Genomic DNA, 21,955 nt, shown 5'->3' on the forward strand with positions numbered 1-21,955 from the left:
GTTTATCTTCGCTAAGAGGAGAAGACGATGTCTGGAAGCTTTTACTTTGTCATGGTTGGTCATCATGACAATCCTGTGTTTGAGATGGAGTTCCTGCCAGCTGGGAAGCCCGAATCAAAGGTAACCTCGCTTAATTTAATCACTCAATTACTGAGCTACAGCGCAGTATTTGTCTCTATTTGTGTATTTGACACACTTACATATTTCAAATAATCAAACAGGTTTCAATGTTAGACAAAGATAATCTGAGTAAATTCAAAATGCAGTTTTAAACGATTAATTTGTTCATTAAAGGAAAAAAAGAAAGTTAATCAAACCCACCTGGCCCTATGTGGAAAAAATAATTGCCCCCCTCTCATTAAATCATGAAACAACTGTTCTTACTTATATTTACTTACATCATACTTACAGGATGATCATCGTCACCTAAACCAGTTCATTGCACATGCAGCCCTGGATTTGGTGGATGAAAATATGTGGCTGTCCAACAATATGTACTTGAAAACTGTGGACAAATTCAACGAGTGGTTTGTTTCTGCATTTGTCACTGCAGGACATATCCTTTTGTTCTGTTTCATGTGATAATTATTTCCTGATGCTGTGTCAGTTGCCCGATGAAAACACATTTTTTCTTTGCTCAGCATTAATTAAGATATTACTGTTTTTAGACTGATAGCAAGCGAGCAAGCAATTTATTTATATAGCACCTTCAGACAACTCCCAGCTGAAAATAAAGGGCTGTACACTTATGAAAGGGGTAAGTTTGTTAAGTAATCTCATTTCAGTAGTGTAGTTTATACACAGTATTTGTAATTGAAATAGCAAGTTGAATAACCAAAATTAAGCACAAGTTTTGAATCTTCTATTAATATACATCTTAAAAAACATGTTAATTCATTTAAATCATTGAGATTTAAAGCTATGATCTAACGTGTAATATAAATATGGAAATCAGGGCCACCAGTGTGATTATTTTGGGACTTAACGAGTTTGTTATCATTGTTTCCGGAGAGATTCAGTGTATGGGCATGTCTTTATTTTCTTTAACTATTTGCAACACATATAAGATTCATCATGCTGCACGACATGCGACTAGAAGATGGAATCAAAAACTTTTTTAACGACGTCTATGATTTATACATCAAGGTAAGTCGTTATCCAGGTCATAAGAGTATCTTAGCATGATATGACATTTGGTATATTTTGCTTTTAGCATTTAATCTTATCATGCTCTGTCTTTCAGTTTGCAATGAATCCATTCTATGAAATCAACGCACCCATCCGCTCAACTGCTTTTGAGAGGAAAGTCCAGTTCCTTGGGAAGAAGCATCTCCTGAGTTAATCACTTCACACAAGAATTTCAATAGTGTCTTTATGTTGTATATAGTTAATACAGTTGTTTCTGTTCTTCTTTAAAATCTTCAATGTATTCAGAACAAAAGTGTATTTGTATAAACAGTGTTTGCTTGTGCGTGTTTGGTTTTTTTTTTTTAATAGAGTGGATGTGGCTGCTTTGTGTGACATTATGGCTTCAAATTTCATGTGCACTGCAAAAATATCCAGAAAGAAAATATCTATAAGTTAGTGTTGCCTTACTGCAGAGCATAGTCAGATACGTTCACAGGAAATATTAAACTGATTTATCAGCTAGATTCCAGTCTACAAAACATGCATAACAGGCAATTTTCAGGGGGTTTATTCATCACTTGGCATGCCAGTAGCACAACTTTGAAAGAAAAAAAATGACACTTAAACATATGGTTCAGTTTTAAATAACTATGGGGAGACTTTCAACTTGAAAATATATTTTAAAAATAAGTGCATTCATTAGCTAAATAATCCCATCAATGAAAAAAATGTCACTACTCCATTATTTATTCTGCTTATAGTTAGATTCATGTTTTTTTTTGAATAATAAAAAGAGCTTACAAAATACAAAAGTTTCCAGAAACATAAATATTCCAAATGCCATGCATGTTAAATCTGTTTTAATATTTCAGGGAATTAATTCATCCCTCATTGCTTTCAACACACAGCCATAATCTATCCACAATGCAGAATGTGCACAAACAAGACCTAAATGTGCATTAATGACAAGCTTCCATTTGTTAGTCATACAAAGAAGTTCCTTAGCTACCTCATAATTTTCAGAAATGTTTATTGGTAGATATATGTTATTTCAATTCTGCAGTTATTTCATTACTATCATGTCACCATTCTGCATTACAATATTAGGGAGTGGAGTGTAGAGACCCAACAGTAATTGCACTCTCCAGGTTGCACATATCTAAACAAATATTAAAAAAAAAAAAAAAATGGAATCATTTAACCTTTTGAAAAATACTCTAATTTATAACTGTAAGTTGTCTTGGGTCAACACAAAATGTTTTTTTTTTTCCCGTAAGCCTGACTTAATGGCCATTGGCAGTGTTGAGTCAAGTGCTTTTAATTGTGTTTGTAATGACACTAGCATTAATTTAGTGTTTTTTCATTGTTTTTCTCCCCCAAACAAATCCAACACTTTGCATTATCAAACCATCAACAGTATAACAGTAGCGTAATTTGTTTAAATAAGATGTTACTACAGAACTGTACACCTACATCCTCATTTAATGGGCCTAATAGTGAATTCATGTTGGTGATAACTCCTGGGTGTTACGAACAGCAAGTGGCAGTGGAGCGAGGCTTTCTGTGAAGCTTGACTGTGTCTGTAGGGATGAGGTGGTCCGTTCTTTCATCCACTGCCAACACTCTACGCACTGCCTCCTCAAAGGCCACTGCTACATTGATGGCATCCTTGGCACTGGTCTCATAATAGGGGTAGTCACCATTCTCCTTGCACCACTGCTGCGCCTCCTCGGTAGACACCTGCCTCTCCGTCACATCCACTTTGTTGCCCAGTACTACGAACGGGAACTTCTCCGGCTCCTTGACATCCGCATAGTAGATGAACTCCTTCTTCCAGTTGCCCAAGTTCAGAAAACTCTGGTTATCATCAACACTGAAGGTAAGCAGGCAGCAATCAGAGCCACGATAGAAAGGAGTCCTCAGGCTTCGGAAGCGCTCCTGGCCAGCTGTGTCCCAGATCTGGAGGGTAACCTGGTGGCCATCTACCTCCAGGTCCTTGTTGAGGAACTCAACCCCGATGGTGTGGAAAAGGTGTGCATCAAACTTGTTGGTCACGTAGCGATTCATGATGGAACTCTTTCCTACACCACCGTCACCGAGCAGAATGACTTTCAACAAGGATGTCTTTGTTGTCATGGCTATTTACTCCCAAATCAACCACTTTTGAAATAGTTTACCTAGTAGAAAGAGTGTGTGATGGATACTGTTAGTATTTGTACACCATTACAAAAAAAAAAGGTTGCAGCAAGAAGAAGTGTGGCATTGAAAATATATTGTTCTCACCCTAGGTTGATTTTGAGCTCATCCACTGGTCCGGATCATGTGCTGTTAAACCCCAGTCCCTGGTCACATGCTCATTTCTTTAATGTTGAAGAGTCAGGCCATTCAGGTAGCGTTCAGCTAGCTGTAATACAGAGATAAGAGCTCAGTTTTTCTGTTGGCCCGGGACAGCAGGTACAATGCAATAACGTATTATCTGCCACCAAACATGCGATAACCTTACATTAAGATGCAAACAAGGTATTAAAGTTTAGCTTGTAGTTACATGGTACACAATACGAAACATATTTTAACGTGCTGTAACATAACAGAGTCACCAAGTTGGTACTACCGGCCAGTTAGCTAGTTAGCTGAGCTGGCTATCGTGAAGAAGGAAAACAAGATAACAGCTGGAGTTAGGTTAATGTAAGGTACCAGATCAGCTAGCCTGGTTTTCATGCAGATAAGAGTGTAAGTCACGTACCTCACAGTTAGATCCAGGGAGCTGTTGAATAAAAATAATAAGCCACCAGATAACTTAAATGATCTTAATACATCTGTTTGGCAGCTCCTTCCCTTGGCGTGTCTGGAGGTAACGTCAGGGCTCTCCGTTTCCTGGTAAACTCTGGCGCTAACGTAGCTAGCTGCTAACAAGCGGGTAACGTCGGGTCATGTGATCTGGTCAGGACGAAACAACCAACGAGCGCCGAGATACGCTCTCAGGCCACCACTACTTATACAACATGTACAGTAATATTTTTTCACAGCGTACACATGACTCCGTTTTAATGTTCAAAATATCACAGACTTTAAAGTCATTCGTGTTTTGCTTTATTTGAGTGAGATTAGTAAGCCGTAACATCACTTTATTTTACCCTAGTTAACCACAACATCTTTGCAGTAGTTAAGCTACACCAACAGAGGGCCACATGTAGCTGTCATCTGTTACCACACAATACTTTTACCCAGTTTGTAGAAACCTGCAGTAGATAATAGGAGTTTGGGGCTCACGTTTTTTTATATTTTACAAGGAAAATGTGCATTTTTTTAAGGACACTGCACCCCCTGCTGGGTTATGCCGGATTTTTGATAATAGTTCTTTGGGAATAACTTTGTTGGTGCTAAAATTATATTGTATACTCGTTAATCGGTGTTAGCGTTGTCAGTTTCATAGATGTAACTAAATATATGGGAGTAGATGATGTGTTTTTGTAACTGATTAAAAATGGTTAGGTACAAGGTCTGGACTAAAAATTTGTTTTAAAAAGTAGCCAAAGTCTGAAGCAAACTGTAAAGAAATTAGTTGCAGCTCAAAACCTTTTGAACATTTGGTACTGTAAAATAATCATCATTATGGAATCTGTACATGGAAAAAAATAAATGATAGGAAGTTAGAAAAAAAAAACATTTAATGTAATAACATGGTATAATAATACAGCAAATCTTACACAATTGTATGCACTGATAGTTTGTTTTTAATTGTTTAAACTAAACAGCCTTCAAAAACGTTGATCAATTAAAATTGCAGATATAATTAACCTAAGAATTCACATTACATATTGTGGACTATTAACTTTTTAACTATTAACTTCAGAAATGCACTGTTGCAAACATAACAATGGTTTAAGCACAATACTGTTGGACCAGACTAACAAAGTTAGCATTTTCACCTTTTCCTGAGATCTGAGTTATCTGTACCATAAAAGATGATTTTGAAAATCACAAAAAAACTATAGCAGGGTGCTTCTATGTAGCAGCTTTGTGATGACATGAATTTCTCTGCACTTAGTTTATGTATTGTTCCCTGTAGACTGTGTGTCTGCACTGAGGGAATAATGGGAAAAAATCCACAAGAAACACACCATAACATGGATAAATGTCAAGGCATATGTTCTTAAAAGACTGGATCCTCTTGACACGTTCCTGATGTCAGCACAACAGTGTCCAGCCCAATCTCACCTCCAAGACCTTTCCCGCGCTGAACTTCAAAGATAACCTGAAACACAAACCGACATACAGTTGTACATTAAGGTTGTTGATCTGAGTAGTAAATTAGTAATGTGATGGCTGCCTTTTCAGAACATCAAAGGAATTTACTTTTTAGGCCAAGATCCCATCATAGCTAGCCACAAATATTGAAGAAGATTTTAAATATAATGTTCTATAATGTGTGTAAATGACTTACAGACTCTGGGGCCTTCTCCTTCCAGGCCACTGTGAGAAACTCAGTCTGCCAGCCCTGCTCTCTGCTCTGACTCTGCTCCCATACTGGGTAAACATTGTTGACCAGCAGTACCCTGAGCGTGCCCACATCAGGGCCAACTACACGGTAGTCAAAGGTAAGGCAGAAGCTGCCATACTGGGACCGGTCACCAAGAAGCAGTTTCAACCTGGCCACATCCTCTTGCTCCCCTACAAGCCCACTCAAAGCCATGTAGTACTCACCACCTGAGAAGGTTTGTAGGTGATGTAAGTTACAGTATCTGAATGCACAAAAATTAATACCTCTCCTTTGAAAAAGTAACATTCATCAGGTCGTTACCATTGTCATGGTATGCTACACTCCAGTCCATGTCATCAGACTTGTCTTGGATCCATTCACACGCCCCTTTGTCAAAGTTGCAATCCATGAAATACTCTAGAAAGTAAATGTTAGGAACACATTTAAATTAGCTGAGTAGCGATTATACAACAATAACACGTCTTAATATATTCTCAGTCATCCAGATAAGGAAATCCCAGAAAATTAATTCTGTTCATCTGGACGACTTTGGTCTTGAGACTAAAGAAGTCACTTGAATTATTGACAAAACCTTTCTCTCAATGAAAATGCAATGTGATGAACAGAATCAACTTTCTGGGAACAATGAAACATGAACACACTTTTTGATTACCTTCTTGAGCTGGCGCTATGTGGATCTCTTTGACTTCTGTGGCTGGTCCGAACACTGACTCAAAGTCCTCTGATACTGTGTTTAGAGATTAAATTAAAAAGAAAAAGTGGAGTGAATTCATCTTAATATACACATTTAAGCTTTCAGCTATTAGGCATGCCTAAGTTAAACTGGTATTCATTGGTTCAAGAGTTTTCTAAATCCTAACTTCATTTAGATTATACCTTTCAACTTTAGCTGATCGCGTGATTTCCTGATGGATTTTGTATTAGACTCGAACTAGACAAAGATAATGAGTGCAAAAACTGACACAAATCTGATACTACTCTTAAAAAATATGCAATGGAATGAACTTAATGCATAAATAATACAGCAAAGAGATTTTTCAAGATGACAGGTAGAAAGGGGTTTTTAACCAACAGGTAAAGACCTGCCCTGCTGTCACTCATACCATAAAATGGAGCTACAACTTTAGCATATATCCCCTCCAAGTAATTTAAAGCTCTAGCAGCAAATCACCCCCATGAAATGCAGCCACAGACAGTCTGATGAGTGACAGCTGGGATTATTGAAGCTGCTCAGTCAGAGTAGGCCTGTTTTAGAGTGTCTAGAGTGCTGATGACAGACCTTCCTACGAGGAGTCAAGTCTGTTTGCACAACAGCTGTTTTGGGGAAAACATAATAAAAGGTTTAGGGGCTTTGTAAATTCCCATCCTGTCTCCCCCTCCACCTGAGGGATGGGGAAGCAGGCCCAGGATGAGTTGTATCCTTGGGCTCTCACATGCCAGCAGACTAACATTCCTCCCTGGAGGTGATGGATGTCTTGGGGCCTGTCTCCTCTTGCTTTCTGAGTTCTTACACAGCCTCTGATCTTTCCATAAAATTCAAGATTATCAGGGAAAGACAACCTCATTCATGGGGTTTTGAAGATTTTAAATGTAAGCTGGTAAGTCTTGACAGTGCTTTTACAGTGCTGGGTTATTATTGGGAATTTACATTCAGTCTGTTGTGACCAATAGTTTAATATAGCAGAGTAAGTAAGAATTCAAAGATTTTGAGAAAAAAAAATTAGGTTGACATTTTATTTTATTTATACCAGTATAATCATCATAGTGCCTTTTATCCTTTATAGATAAGTCAGTGAGACTGGGATAACTCTGGGCTTGAGGTTAACAGCAGATCTGAAGCAACACCCCCTTTTCTTCTTTGGTCAAGGCCTTAATCCAGAGCTGCCCTTTCAGACAGTTATTTCAGCTGAAAATCCATAATTACATTCAGATGTCATGTAAACATGAGAGGACAGTCTCTTTTGAATCACACTGAGTTTGTTTAGTCTGTTTATGGTTACTACTTACTTTGCAGACCACCCAGAATAGTGGAACTCATTTATCATAGCACTGCCAAACAATATGCCCCTTACTGAAAACGTCTCCTCTTGGATTGAGCTGGTTGTCTTCCTCTTCCACCTCTTCCTCTTCTTCCTCAGGAAATCCCTCCTCTTGTGTTCCTTTAGTCGTAGTGCCAACATAGACCGCCCCGTCATAGTCAAAAGGTTGCAGGGGGATGTTGGGAGGTGGCGTTGCGACTGGTTCGAGGATTACATTTTTGATGTCCTCGTCGGTCAGTTTACCTCCCAGAATCCTAGGCTTCGCCTGGGAGTCTGGGATGGCTGCAGGCAGGAAGAGGAATCAGAATAGACATATGGCTCTGCAATCATGACTGACAAACATAGTATTTGACTTCAGATGTCTTTCTCTTTTGTCATGTATTTTGCAGATGCAGTTCTTATTTATTATTTCCCTGCGGTGACTTACCAGGCCATTGATAAAATGCTTTCCACAGGAGCAGAGCTATAACAAATTAACATGCTAAGACAACAGATTCTTCTACTGCATGCAGATAAGACATAAGCGGGCACAGCTTAAATTAGTTTCTTAAATGCTCAAGCAATTTACTGTATAAGGCCATGCTGAGGATTTGAGGTCTCAGACTGCGGGTGCTATGGACATACATTTTCAGCCATGAGCAGGGGAGAGAGGTGGGGGAGGTGCTCTTATATATAGACAAGAGGAAGAGATGAGTGAATGGGTTGCAGGGCAGGGAGTGAATAGCAGAAACAGAGTCTTGGATTCTATACAATCTCACCATTCAGGGAATCATCTGCACTGCCTTTTTCTCCATCCCATGAACTCTGATAAAACGGCTTAACTACAGAAAATAAAGGCATTTTCATTTACGCAGAAAGCCCTGACCTCTTTTTTTGTTATTTGGCTGCATGAGATTTCACCTGTTATTATCTGGGTCTGGTTCAAAGAGTACAGCACTATCTTTATTTCTCCTTTTTCAGTTGGCTGGCTACAATGCAGTGTCATATTTACACAGGTGTGTTTTCAATCTGTGCCTCTCTGGTGTTAACATCTGTGAAGAGGAGGGGAGTCTGAAGGCAGGAAACTAGCCTTGGCAGGACTGCTGTTTGCAGATGTTTAAAGAGTCCAAATGAAATATGTGACTGTAAAACATCTCCTGACCTACCTGACTGATTACCGTCGTCTGTTTTTTAAATCAAGCGTGAATGTCTTAATTTGACAAATCTCAGTAGAAATGAAAGGCTTTGCTAAAATTATTTTATTTGTAATTCTCTGCAGCGAATCTCGGATCTCACCAGAGCATTCAAAGCCATTGCCTCTGAAGCCAGACTTGCACCTGCACCTGTAGGATCCTTGAGTGTTCACACAGACAGCGTGGTGGCTGCACTTGTAGGTGCCGGCTGCACACTCATCAAGGTCTGGAATTGGAAGAAGCCTATTTGTACCTCTAGGACTCGAAGTGAGGAGATGACTCCCCTTAATAATCATGTATACCTTACCTACACAGTCATATTTGCCGTTGACATATTTCAGATCGTAGCCTTCCTGACACTTGCAGTAGTAGCTGCCAAAGGTGTTCACACATTGTCTGTTGTATGGGCAGAGGTTCTTCCCAGTTACACACTCATCAATATCTAAAGGGAAACAAAGCAGGAGAGAAAATAAAGAGCCCATGTTTTTTATAATTATCAAGAGTTCTGTAGTCTTGTGAAAAAACTAAGTACACCCTTACCGATTTCATAAAAATCAAGAGGGTAACTAGCAGCCAAGTGCTGCTAATCAAATGCACTTAATTAATTGTCTATCACTAAATGTGACCACTGATATAAAAGCAGATGGTTTAGCAGTTTGCTGGTCTGGACCATTCAGGTGTGTGTTAACAGAATGCCACTGTTTTCTTAAGAGTGGATGTTCAAGCAAATTTACCCCAAGATCAGATGGTGCAATGGTAGGAGAAACTTCAAAAAACCCAAGAGCTACAGGTCTCACTGAGCATGTTAAATGTTAAAGTTCATAACATTAAAATTAGAAAAAGACTGAATAGATATGGCTTGTTTGGGATGGCTGCCAAGAAAAAAACACCTTCTTTCTAAAAAGAACATGGCAGCACAGTTTAGGTTTAAAACAAACCACAAGACATCTGGAATAATCCTATTTGGACAGCTCAGACAAAAGTGAACATATTTGGTTATAATGCATAGTGCTATTTTTGGTGAAACCAAACCATAGCAAGCTCAAAGACTCCATACCAACTGCTAAGCACAATGGTGGAGGGGTGATGATTTGGGATTTTTTGCAATCATTTGTCCTGGGCAAAAGGCAGTCATTGAGTTGACCATGAACTCCACTGTATACCAAAGTATTATAGAGTCAAAGGTGAGGGCATCTGCCGACAGCTAAAGGTTAGCTGAAACTGGGTCATGCAACGGGACAGTGATCCTTAGCACAGCAGCAAATCTACAACAAAACGGCTGAAACAGATAAGAATCAAGGTGCTGCAATGGCCTATTTAAAGTCAATCTACATGAAATTTTGAGTGATCTTAAGAGATCAGTGCAAAAACAGAAGCAACATTGCAAAGAAGAGTAGCAAATTTCTCTACAATGATGTGAGAGATTGCTAAAATCATACGAAAAAAGCCACTTAATAATGGGGCATACTTAGTTTTTAAAAGACTGCATAGAGTCCTTCAAAAACCTTTTCACATGCAGTCATATCCAGTACCTTCTGGTCAATAACACTTCCTCTTCGCTATTTGCTTTGCCAGGGGTGTGTTACCAGTTATTTCTATAGATTTAGTTACTGTTTTTGGGGCTTTATAATTTTGATAATCATAAATAGGAACTCTCAAAGCCTTGTAGCATTGCTGAATTGTGTTTGATTAGTAGTCTGTGGTGAATAAGCATACAGGATATATGCACAAGAAGGTTTTTATTGTAATAGTAATTAATGTAAAACCTCATTCCCCAAAATTCAGGCGAGTGTGCAAAATTTAACTAAAAGCAAAATGTTTTACATTTGATTTTTTATACCCTATGTTTAATCAAATATAGGGCATAGACGTACAGTCAAAACATTCTGCAAATGATTTGCAATTCTATTCTGCTTTTGCTTACATTTGACAAATGATTGTCTTTTACTGCTATGGCTTAAAATGTTTCTACTTTATTTGTGGTTAGCAACTGAAAATGTGGACCTAAAGCCAGTTGGGGTCTATAAAGTATATGGAATGTCACATTGAATACAATCAGGATAAATGTGTCTCATCAGAATTCATTTTTTGTACAGTACATGTGGTAAAAATAGAATTTGGCTGCTTTTTGGACGAAAAGTATGTTCTTGTTGTAAATCTGTTTCTGAATGTGTTGCATTCTTGGCAGTCGTGAAATTTAATGCTGCTGAACTTGTATATGACCTCCCCTGTGTGATCGTGACAGACTGGTGCAGCCACAGCTCAAGCAGTTTTGTTGGAAGATATATAACTAAAGTGCATTCAGTTGATTTACAAGCAAAACATGCCAAAACCATGTAATATAATCCTCAAACAATGTGTCCAGTATGCAGTTACCTTCAATCTGTGTGACATAGAAAGAGTCTCTGTGTTTCTTATTTTATATAAAGGCTGTTGCTGTTGCCCCATATAACACATTGTTTGCATAAGACTAACTTCTTAAAACATTCATTTTTCTGCACGTATGATCTGTTACTGCTCACCTACACAAGTTCTTCCATCCTGCCCCAGTTGCAGCCCTGCAGATGGGCAGAGGCATTGAATCTCTCCTTGTACTTCCTCACAGCCATACTGACAGTGAGCAAGTGCACAGGTCCTGGAATCTACATGTCCAAACACAAATAACACAAATGATCAGATATGCATCCTGATATGCAGCTGTTCTCTGCATTTCCACTCAGTGTATGTATCCACATTGGGACTCACTGGCACAGGATCCGTCGGCCATTAAGGTGTATCCGTTGAGACAGTAGCATTTGTAACTCCCATAGGTGTTCATGCAGCGATGCTCACATGGACGAGGTTTCAGGCCGCACTCATTCAGGTCTAAGAATAAGAAAGATCTTTACTTTTTGTAAAGCAATCAATCGAGCAGATAAACATTTTCTTTCTGGAAAAGTGAATCCTTCCATAAATTAATCTGTGGACCCGGTTTGCTTTCCAGACATTATTTAATGACCTCAAATACCCACCTTGATTACATGTCTTTCCGGAGTATCCTGGAAAACACTTGCATTTGTTGGGGCCAACGCACTCTCCGTGCTTGCACCCGTGCTCACACTGGGCTGGTAAAACATTTAAGATGAAGAAAATACCACCAGAAATATCAGTGGTGGAAAATGATGGATTGCAGTCAAAACCACAAATTTCTATTATACAGGCAAGGTTTTTACATCTAGAATGTAATTTCCTTCACATTTTGGGGGGTTAGAAAAATATCCTTCATGAAAAGACTAACAATAGTCAGAATACAGTTTTTTGGCAGTAAAACTCGTTCTCTCTAAATTTTTGTTTATTGAGAAAGCTTTTCGTGTTAGTTTAAATGTCTCAGCCTGCTTGCTTTTTAAGTGCCTTAATGATTTTTATCTTACTGATTATAAACTGGCCTTTGAATGCATACTGTTCTTACCCTCACACTGCCCTTTACTGTTTTTCTTCCAGCCATAGCAACACTCCAGTCTCCTACCATAGCGACACACACCTGGTTGGTTTCCAGTAAGGACTTGCCTGTAGTGCCTTTGCAGAGGAAAAAGAGGAGTCAAAGGTAAGATATATATATATATATGTGTATATATATATATATATATATATATATATATATATATATATATATATATATATATATATATATATATATATATATATATATGTATGTATGTATTATTTACAACCCACCCTGGTGAGTGCACACAACAGCCAAAGCAAATTAAGCCTTTAAACAAAATCTCATGTCAGACAGAAAGGAAATAAAATGAAAAATAAAACCCCCACTGATTATAAATTTAGGTTATTATAGAATCATGTTTAATTAGGCCCACACACACTAACTGAGATATCTCAATTGCAGGCATTCTGGCATCCACTTTTAATTATGGTCCAAACAACAAGCAACCTAAATAAAGTGTCTCCTCACAAGGCTTGCTTAGCACTAGAAGCTGGGTTCCCCATGGTGCAACAGCCAGCTGACAGGATGTAGGCTACAGATGGAGAAAAACATACTAATCAGACACTGGCACCCTCACACTATATTTCCTCCTTTTAAAAATCGGCTTTGATCTTTGTCTTGTTTCTGGAGGCTGATGCATATCAACTGGAAGGTTATTTTGACTTGTGGTTAAAGAGTCAGCGGTGCTCTCAAAATAACTTGTGGTACATATAGATTACATTGCATGTGTACATTTTAACTTGTAAATTCGATTAACATTTTTACCATAACTTAGTTGAGCAAGTGATTCCAAAAATAGCACAATCTTGCGTTCAAATCTGACTGCACCTTTCAGCATCGTTAGCTTTGCTTTTAGGCTGACAGCCAAACACTAAAATTCCAGGCAGGACAAGAGGAATCCGTGTCTTTATAGAATTCAACCAGAATAGCCCACAGGAGAAGGTCTCCTAAGAGAGACAGGTGCTCTTCAGTTATTAACAGTTGCTGTGCCATATTTAGAAGTTGCACTCTCTTAGTCTTCTGTTAGCAGGGGCAATGTTGTGTGTACATATTTTCAAAATAACAGTTTCCCCTGTTAAAGGTTTATGCATATTCTACAGTGCAAAATAGAGGGCTTTGTGTTATTCCTTAAGCCCCACTTAAAATAACAGTGTGTGGAGAAACTAATATTCCAGGTGTTAGAGATTCCACCATTTTTAAGAGGAAGCAGGTTGAATTGTATATTATCTGATACTATAATTAACATTGCTGTGTTATTTTTGGTATTCAGCCTTCCTGAAATGTGATTGGAATTCTTTGGTACGTAAACATCTGTCTGACATCATACTTTAACTTATTTTTGAGTCTCGACTTAGCAAAGTTTTCACCTGCTGCAGATTTTTCAGAGTAGAAGCACACCATACAACATCACACGGCCTGTTGCTTGACTTGATTGACTTACCTATAGGCGTCTGTGCTACCAGCAGAGATGTGGAGCAGGAGAAAAAGAGCAGCGACCAAAGTAAGTGGCTGCATGTCTGTCACAGTGAGCAGCCGTAATGCCTTGTTTCCCACGGGGCTGACTTTGGTTGCTCTGCGTTCTGACTATTCCTCCCAGAGGATTACGCTCATTAAATTGCCTAGACAGAAACAAGTCTCAGTTTTTCACAAGACACGCCGGGTTTCATGTATTTCCAGAGCGCAAAGTCAAAATCTCCTCTAGGGAAAAAATATCTCTGTCATACTCTTTTCAATGCTGTTGCTAAACTCTGTGCCCCATGATTTGCTTCTCTTTCTTCTACACTGAAATTCCAGAGGTTGGCTGTCACTGTGAAATGACACTGGACTGAGACGGATGAGGTGGTGACTTTTGGAGGTAGGAGTGGGTTTGTAAGGGGGGTGGGGAAAATGTTAAGGGGTAATCCTTTCTTTACTCAAACCCTGCAGAAACTCAAATAAAAAAAAAAGAAAATCAAATGACCTTTATTTTCCTTTTCCTTGATGAATTTTACGTGCATTAGCTACTTTTTATGATTCTGTTTTATTTAATAATCAGCTGTATCAAATAACTGTCAAACTCAGACATGCACAGGCTTGTCCTTAGCAGCTCTGTACCCTTTGGTGTCTTGCTCTCAGGTAGCACATAAAGCTTTGCTCTCTCACACACGTTTATTTCAAGTTCAGCCATAAAAGTGTTTAATGAGTTTGCACACTCTCAGGGTATGCTCTAACATCTGGTCCTGCCCGTCTGCTTGCTTGGAAATGAAAAGGTCTTGTTCCTTTTGGAGCTTCAGGCTTTAGTTTACATTTGTTGTTGAAATTCATTTGAGGGGGTTTGTTTTTCTTGTAAATCCAAAATCTGCTTTATTTACACTTTAGATTTTTGCTCAGAGTCACATCGGGGAAAGAGGTTTAACATGATTTGAAAATTGCAATGGAAATAGCTTTCAGATGAGAAGGAAGTGTGCAGTTAAATACTGTGGTCGAACAATAGAAGCCTGTGATTATTTTTCCAGACATTTGGTACTCATGTCAGGAGGGAGAAACGTTTCAGCTTGCTAAATAGATGTTATAGCTCGTTTAGCTTGCATAGAGAGAAGGGTAAAATAAATTCAGTCTGGACTCTCCAGTTGTTGCATAGATTTATTATGAAAATAATAAACATTCGTGGTAAGCGTGGCTGTTTAACATAGACATATCTATGTAAACAACAATTCATTACAGAGTAGAGGATACGTAAGATTAACAAGAGGCCAAGTAGCAATGCTGGATAGGAACCAGTACAGTTTTTCATACATATTCTTCATCATTCCTCATCATTTGTCATTCTTCTTCTTCTTTATCAGTCTTCTTCTTTATTGCTGTATAGGAAAAAAAGGCTTGAAATTTGGCACACTGATGGCGTCCCCTGATTGTGATCAATTCCACAAAGTTCAGTCCAAGTATGATGAATAAGCTTGATAGATGATCAGTTACAATCTGTAACTGACTGCTTAGAGTAGAAGACCTGGCGGTTTGCTCCAATGGATACAGTAGTTAATGATTAGACCTTGTCCAATAACACACACACTCTCACACACACTGCCTTTCATTTGTAATGTGAAATGTGACTCTAAATGTGACTCACATGTCAGGCATGTAGGTCATACGTGCTATACAGGACATTAGTGCTATTTCTTTGGTGCTGTTCTGTTGACTCTGTGGTTAATTTGATAAAGCGGGCATTTCCGTGACAACAGCGCCCTCACCTGTCTTGGCAAAAACTCTGAGGTTTAGCCCAAGACACCAAATTAATCTAGTGGAAGTTTAGGGGCGGAAATTTTAAACACTTCTCTGAAAAGCTGGATGTAAATATATTTATCATGAAAAACACAGGAGAGAGAAAAAACAAATAAAAAACAAATAAAACACACCACGCTGCTACATAATAACAGCGCATTTATGCTATTGAAATTATACTAAACTACTATAAGGCCTGCAAACACTGGCTAATTTTTTTTCCTTTTTTAAAAAAATTACAAGTATAGACAATATTATTTATAGGATATAAAATTGAAACCTTTCTTCAGGTAAACAGTTTTTACCAGAAGGTGGAGCCAGTTACTAATATAAAGAAGCAGGAACTGAAAAAATATAGTTCCTATGTCCACTGTTGTAATCAGAAATTTAAAATGCATTATCTGTGTTCCTTTGTTTTTTAACCATTACCTAAAGTCTCTGTTTATATATGATTTGGAATGAAGTAAGATGCATTATACAAAGTTAAGGCAGTTTAAAAAAAGGGACAGTTATCGGTTGATCAGGAGTTTCCTCTTTCCCTCTTACTAATAACAGGACCATCTCTGCAGCATATCATTCATTTGATCATTTCAAACGCATGTGTTAGATCATGCACAGAAAATAAAGACCTGAATTATTTTTACATATTGTCTTTGTTTATGTGTTTGTCTCTTAGTGTTTTAAAAGTGGTTCTGTAATCTTGCTTCATGCAATGCAGAACCTTTTTTCAGCATCGGTGATTTTCAGGAAGTGCACCTCCCCACTTCCTAAAAACCTCTCAGGCCAGCACTCCCCTCTCATTAGAAGTTTTTAGTGCTGTTAGTACAGGGCATAACAAACCCCTGTTTGACCCTCTGCCTGTAAGATACATGCCACTTTTAGAGAAAATCAGCTGCTTCTATGTGGGCACGCACATTTCATCCAGTGAGTCCCTCACTGTGGGCTATGGTGCAATAAGCACGGCCTTTACTATAAAAGGAGAGACAAGGTTGTTGAAGAGTTATTTTGAAAGTGATGTGTGTACACAACCACATCCTGCCTTGAGTGGAAATGCCATGAGCAATGAATGCACTGCAGACAATACTAACTGCTGTAGAAATGGGCCGCTGCCACAGCGCTAATGTAGTCGTTTGAGGTAATACATCTTTGAGCACTGTTGTCCAGATTTGGCCAGAGTCTATATATGAGTCATGTTTAAAAAAGCTTCCTTTTAAAATAGCTTAATTAGCTGCTTACTTTATAGTGTGGTCTCTCTGAAACTCATCAAATCTGATAACTTGTGAAGTTCTGCCACGGTTCAGGAAGGGAACTGTTACTTCCCCCTGCAGTAAACGAAGCGATCTTGAGAAATCATTTTGACAGGCTGTGTAGAGTTCTGATTAGAGAACCTATTATTCGCAGGGCTAGTGTGCTAAATTTGAAAGTTAATACTGAGCTTGTGCATAAAGTATCACCTTGCATGAGTAGAAACCTAATACAACAAATCTAGGAGGTATTGCTGATGGTCACATTCCAACTAGTAGATTAAGAAACTCAAACATTTAGTCAAAGAAACTTCCACCTCTGATATTTTGTTGCTGCAGCTGTAATTTAATGGCACTGTTTGTTTTGTGACCTGACAGAAATATCCTTTTACTTCCAGACAGAAGATCTTAGGTGCAGGTGATCCCCCTAAAATGATGGCTGCATATAGAATAAACAATGAATGATGTTAAGTGAGGTTGAACCCAGTACAACTAGACAGACAGACCCTGGGGAATTCAAGCTGTCTGGGAGACACTTTCACTCATGCACCTCAATTTGATTAGCAGGATGAGGTAAATGCAAGTATTGACCTCAGCTGGACACCTCCTGTTCTCCTTTTAGCGATAATGCAGGAGCAGACGCAGCTGTGCCATGCTCTCAGGCTGGCTCGATGGGTAGCACCAGATGTCTCAAGAGGGTCAGTGTGTGCGACTTACCATAATTTATTAATGGGCTTGCCTGTTCAGAACATTACAGTGGAATAGTAAGTCTGCCACAGTCTTTTGCAGACCTGATGGAGGTGCTTTGCATATTGCCAGACATGTAGGAAATTCCTTTCTCAGTGTTTCTCACTCCTTGGCAGATGCTGACTTCACATACAACATTAGAATGAAAACTGTATGTACCTGTACTGTGCCTGCAGAAGCTGCATTATGTTCTTTTGAGTCGTTCTTCAAAATCTGTGGTTACTTAATGGGGAACTTTCCTCTTGCACTTCCTGCCATGTAACTATATTTTAACACATATCTGTTTTAAACTGCCTTTTCTAACCTTTTAAATGATAATTCGATACTTTAAAATAACTCATGCATTTGCTGTGTTTATTTATTTATTTTTGTGATACCCCTGACAACGGATTTTTCTAAGCAAAAATCCCCAAACATTACTCCATTGACAAAACTAGGTCATACTTGCTATGTTTTCTCTTTGTAATATGAGACATATGGAGTCAAAGGCACATGTTAATATGATAGTTACCTCTTGTCAAGATAATACGGATTTGTACTGTATTCATTTTTTTTGCATTATTCTTTGAAGCTAGTAGGAAGTTAATTTACTGTTAAATCATTTGACCCTAAAGGTCAGAGTTTAAAGTTCTCCTTTATTCCTTTTAACTGTGGAAGTTTGTGCTGGATATAATTACACAACTATGTACCCTAAGAAGACAACAGCCTCACCTTGGTGTAGTGATTATGTAAACTGCATGCCTAACATGATAGGACATGCTGCAGTATCACTTTTACCTCCTGCTATGTCTTTGTACAAAAGCTGTAATGTTCCTGCACTATGGTAGGGCCACTGATAATACCTTAAAAATGGCTGTGCTGTTATTACAGACTTTTGTTGCTATCAGCAAAAGTCTATGAAAATGAAAACAACCAGATTTCATTTCCTGTTTCTGGTTAGAATGAGCTCTAAAGCTGTTGCTGTAGGTATGCAGAAAAGACAGGGATAATAAAAATCCAGTCATGTTTTTTTTTTTTTTTTTTAAGCACACTTATAATTATAGTTTTAGGGGCTTGTACATAATATAATTGTTACGCACATTCATTTGATGCAGACTTCATTCATTCTCCCCCTTTTTTTTTTTAGCCACTTAAGCATTTAAGTGGTAAATGTTTTAATAGTGCTTGATATATGTGCAGAAAGAGGTGAGGCTTGTATGTTACTCTATGTAAATGCAGATTCCTCTGCAGGGGTGCACAGCGTGACGTGGAAACAGCCCACTAGAAACAGAGAAAAAAGGAAGAGAGACATTGTCATAAATAGTAGAGGTCGGAAATTACAGCGCAAAAACTTAAACCCTGCTTTGTCTTGACAGCTTCCTCAGACCCACTTTGAGCTGTACACTCACACACACACACACACACACACACACACACACACACACACACACACACACACACACACACACACACACACACACACACACAAACAAACACCAACCAGAGCTTATCCATATTAATTAAGGGGAGATTAAACTAGACCAAATCTGAATGCCATGGCCTCAGATGCCTTGTTTCTCAACAAGCTGTTATAACTTCTACATAGCTGCGGAATACATTAAACTTCCTGAGAGTTTGTGTGTGTATATGACATGGTCACAAATGTTAAAACAGCTGTAACATGCCTGTATATCGATCCAGGCATTTAGCCACTTTACTGTGCATCAGCTATAGGAACACCATGCACATTCCTCAGAGATGCTGAAGAATGTGCATGGAGTTATCAACTTGACTTCCTGGTATGATCCACTGACCTGGACATAATAGTTTTATGACTGTCTGATATTTGGGGCAGTTTGTGACATGGTAGAGAGTATAAAATAGAAGTGCACACACACATGCGTCTGTCTTAAACCTCGTGTGAACGGAGAACAGAAGTGTTCACAGCCCATGTCGAAGTTGCAAACAAGCACATTTTTAAAAATTATAATACTTTATAGCTACTGACCTGTTTTACAAACAATAATTACAAAGTTCAGCAAAGAGGAATCAGGTCAGTTGAAGCTTATGTTTTATTCCAACACTATATTAATGTATTTATGCTTTAAGCCCATCAGCTCAGTTAACTCAACTGTGGAGTTTTGCTTCTTCAGTTTGGTGCTGCAGCTCTTTAACCACATCCTGTCACACACCTTTGAAACTCAGACAAATTCACAATTGAGCTACTTTAACACGGCTGTAAATTGCCCAACGTGGGATGCGAAGGAGATTTAACAGTTTGGGTTTGGTAAGACGTTTCTGTCTTCGATGGTGATCTTTCTTTGCCACCTAAAGTGCGATTGCTTGGCCAGTATCAAATGTCACCACAGACACAAAATAACAGGTGCCTTGCAGGTTTCCAGAAGCATACTTTGAACCATTTCAGAGAAATGCTAATCTCACCAGTTAAGAAAGCTACAATGTAAGTTACAGACGCTTCATTTACTGTGTAAGATGTAGAAGTTGGTATGTGGAGCTCAGGGGACTTACTCTGCTTTTTTATGTGTTATCAAGTAGCCGGTCCATGAAGGGCCACACATCTGCAGACATCTGGACTACAACTTGTCCAGGAGCTGCTTTTTGTTGTGTTTTTTTGCCCCTTGAACAAAAACACTCACTTCCTCTGCTTACATCCCACTATTGGTGCTGCAAAACTTCTGTCTCCGTCTTTAAAAACATGCAAACTGGTATTCACTCTATACTTAGTCCTCTCACTTCCTGTCTCAGATGTTGCACATGATTTTGTAACGACAAGTTAGCATGATTACAGTTATCATAGTAGCCTAAACCCTCACCTTGTTCATTTATTCTGCTTATGTCACATAGGGCTGGTGGGGCTAAAGTCACAACTGGCACCACAGTGAAATCTTTCTGTTTATAAGCATTTACCACCAGGATAGTGCCACTGAATGCGGGGACATTTGAAGTGCCAGACTCACATCTGGTGAGCTACTATGCACAAGAGGCTGACTCTCCTACAGCTGCAGGGTTGCATGCACATGTCACATTGAATCACTTCTACACTCCCTACATCTCTGCACCAAATCTGTTTGCAGACACCGTTCTGCAAGCTAACATAGTCATTAGTTGGTTAGAGCTGGTTTTATGTTTTCTTTCTGTAGCTCAGCCTAAAACATGTGTATTTATCTTTAAATGTTCTGAAATAACAAATTAGTATATTGTGGTCAGTTTAGTGTTGATGTTTTACATCTGTTTTAGAAGTTACTTATCTACCAGAAGTTACTTTACAGATGTCTATATCAGCAGCATTTAGAATACAGTTGTGGGGAAGAGGGTTGAAACCACTTATACAATTAAATAAAATGTTAAGTGTTTTGAAGGGGTTTTTGTTTGCTTGTTCACCAGTTGGTTTGACAGCTCTTGACCTCAGTACTTTAAAATAGGCTGCTGGATGTATTAACTGCCAGTAGGTTAATTTCAACTTCCTGTTCCTTATTTTGAGCATACATTTCTCATATGATGTCGTTACTTTGTAAACTGTTGGTTGATATCTGTACACAATACTGTTGAACTAGTAGAGAAATGAGTTGAACTCAGGGGTCAGGGGATGGGTAAGGCACTGGGGGTTGGAATAGTGATACTATTGTTAGTTTGTTCTTGTTGATAAAGGAGAAACCTCTAGGTTTTCCTCTGATGATTTTTAATTTTGCTGTGTCATACGATTACTCACTCGTGCTATCAATAAGTGTTCCTTTCCATTCCTCCCACCTGTATATTTTAATTGTTTGTAGAATCTTTAAATATAATGTCAGTTAATATTTTTGTAACATTTGAACTACCTGCACTCAGTTATGGAGTCTGTGTGCTTCACTAATCATGTACATACACTCAAACTAATGATAGAAAGCCTATAAGAAATTGTAAACTATCCCAATACCCTTTTTAACTCTTTGCCATTTTATGTGCTCTATTTCAAAAAGGTTTCAAATAAATGAGTAAAAAGTCTTTCTTTTTCCTGACCTTCCTTTAAAAATCTGCAAGATAGTTTAGCTATTTCCACAACATTGTTAATCAATTACTTTGTTCGATGTGCAGACAGATATCTTCTCTTGATTACAGCTATAGCACAAGACTGCTTCTGTGGGTGTCTTTGTCACGCACAAGAACCATTATTGTGTGTCACTGCCTCGGTCAGCTCACACCCTCAGCTTTTGTGTCTACCTTTCACACAACTGCTTTTTCCCACCACGGGTATAAAATAGAAGACAAAGAAGAATTGTCCCCTCTTTTATGCGTTCTGAATTGACAACACAACGAGGCAGATGACCAAACTCTTTTGTCCCAGTTTCGGCTTTGTATAGTCAATGGTAAAAATGAAATACAAATGTCTTCTGTCGGTTATA

The 21,955-nt window shown here is 38.5% G+C and overlaps 3 protein-coding genes across 6 annotated transcripts; 1 reads left to right on the forward strand and 2 right to left on the reverse strand.

Moving 5' to 3' along the window:
* Positions 1-2: 2 nt before the first annotated feature.
* Positions 3-5,106, forward strand: trappc2 (trafficking protein particle complex subunit 2). Its single transcript, XM_085136638.1, has 4 exons — positions 3-120; positions 412-554; positions 1,059-1,146; positions 1,244-5,106. The coding sequence occupies exons 1-4, from the start codon at positions 28-30 to the stop codon at positions 1,340-1,342; spliced, it is 423 nt and encodes a 140-aa protein (XP_084992764.1). The 5' UTR covers positions 3-27; the 3' UTR covers positions 1,343-5,106.
* Positions 1,936-3,264, reverse strand: rab9a (RAB9A, member RAS oncogene family). Its single transcript, XM_085136637.1, has one exon. The coding sequence runs from the start codon at positions 3,262-3,264 to the stop codon at positions 2,656-2,658; it is 609 nt and encodes a 202-aa protein (XP_084992763.1). The 3' UTR covers positions 1,936-2,655.
* Positions 5,107-5,190: 84 nt separating the features above from the next.
* On the reverse strand, positions 5,191-14,221 carry egfl6 (EGF-like-domain, multiple 6). Of its 4 annotated transcripts, XM_085136623.1 has the most exons (14): positions 14,049-14,219; positions 13,766-13,943; positions 12,289-12,395; positions 11,852-11,944; positions 11,586-11,705; positions 11,363-11,482; positions 9,148-9,282; positions 8,944-9,066; positions 8,427-8,489; positions 7,702-7,950; positions 6,282-6,356; positions 5,930-6,025; positions 5,573-5,835; positions 5,191-5,383 (listed from the first exon to the last, which is right to left on the reverse strand). In XM_085136623.1, the coding sequence occupies exons 2-14, from the start codon at positions 13,837-13,839 to the stop codon at positions 5,282-5,284; spliced, it is 1,620 nt and encodes a 539-aa protein (XP_084992749.1). In that variant the 5' UTR covers positions 13,840-13,943; positions 14,049-14,219; the 3' UTR covers positions 5,191-5,281. The 4 variants fall into 4 exon arrangements, with proteins under 4 accessions (XP_084992749.1, XP_084992748.1, XP_084992750.1 ...); XM_085136622.1 differs by having other exon boundaries at positions 13,766-14,219; XM_085136624.1 differs by lacking the exon at positions 8,427-8,489 and having other exon boundaries at positions 13,766-14,220.
* Positions 14,222-21,955: the final 7,734 nt, after the last annotated feature.

The sequence above is a fragment of the Neolamprologus multifasciatus genome, chromosome 16, assembly GCF_963576455.1.
Source record: "Neolamprologus multifasciatus chromosome 16, fNeoMul1.2, whole genome shotgun sequence".
Taxonomy (NCBI): domain Eukaryota; kingdom Metazoa; phylum Chordata; class Actinopteri; order Cichliformes; family Cichlidae; genus Neolamprologus; species Neolamprologus multifasciatus.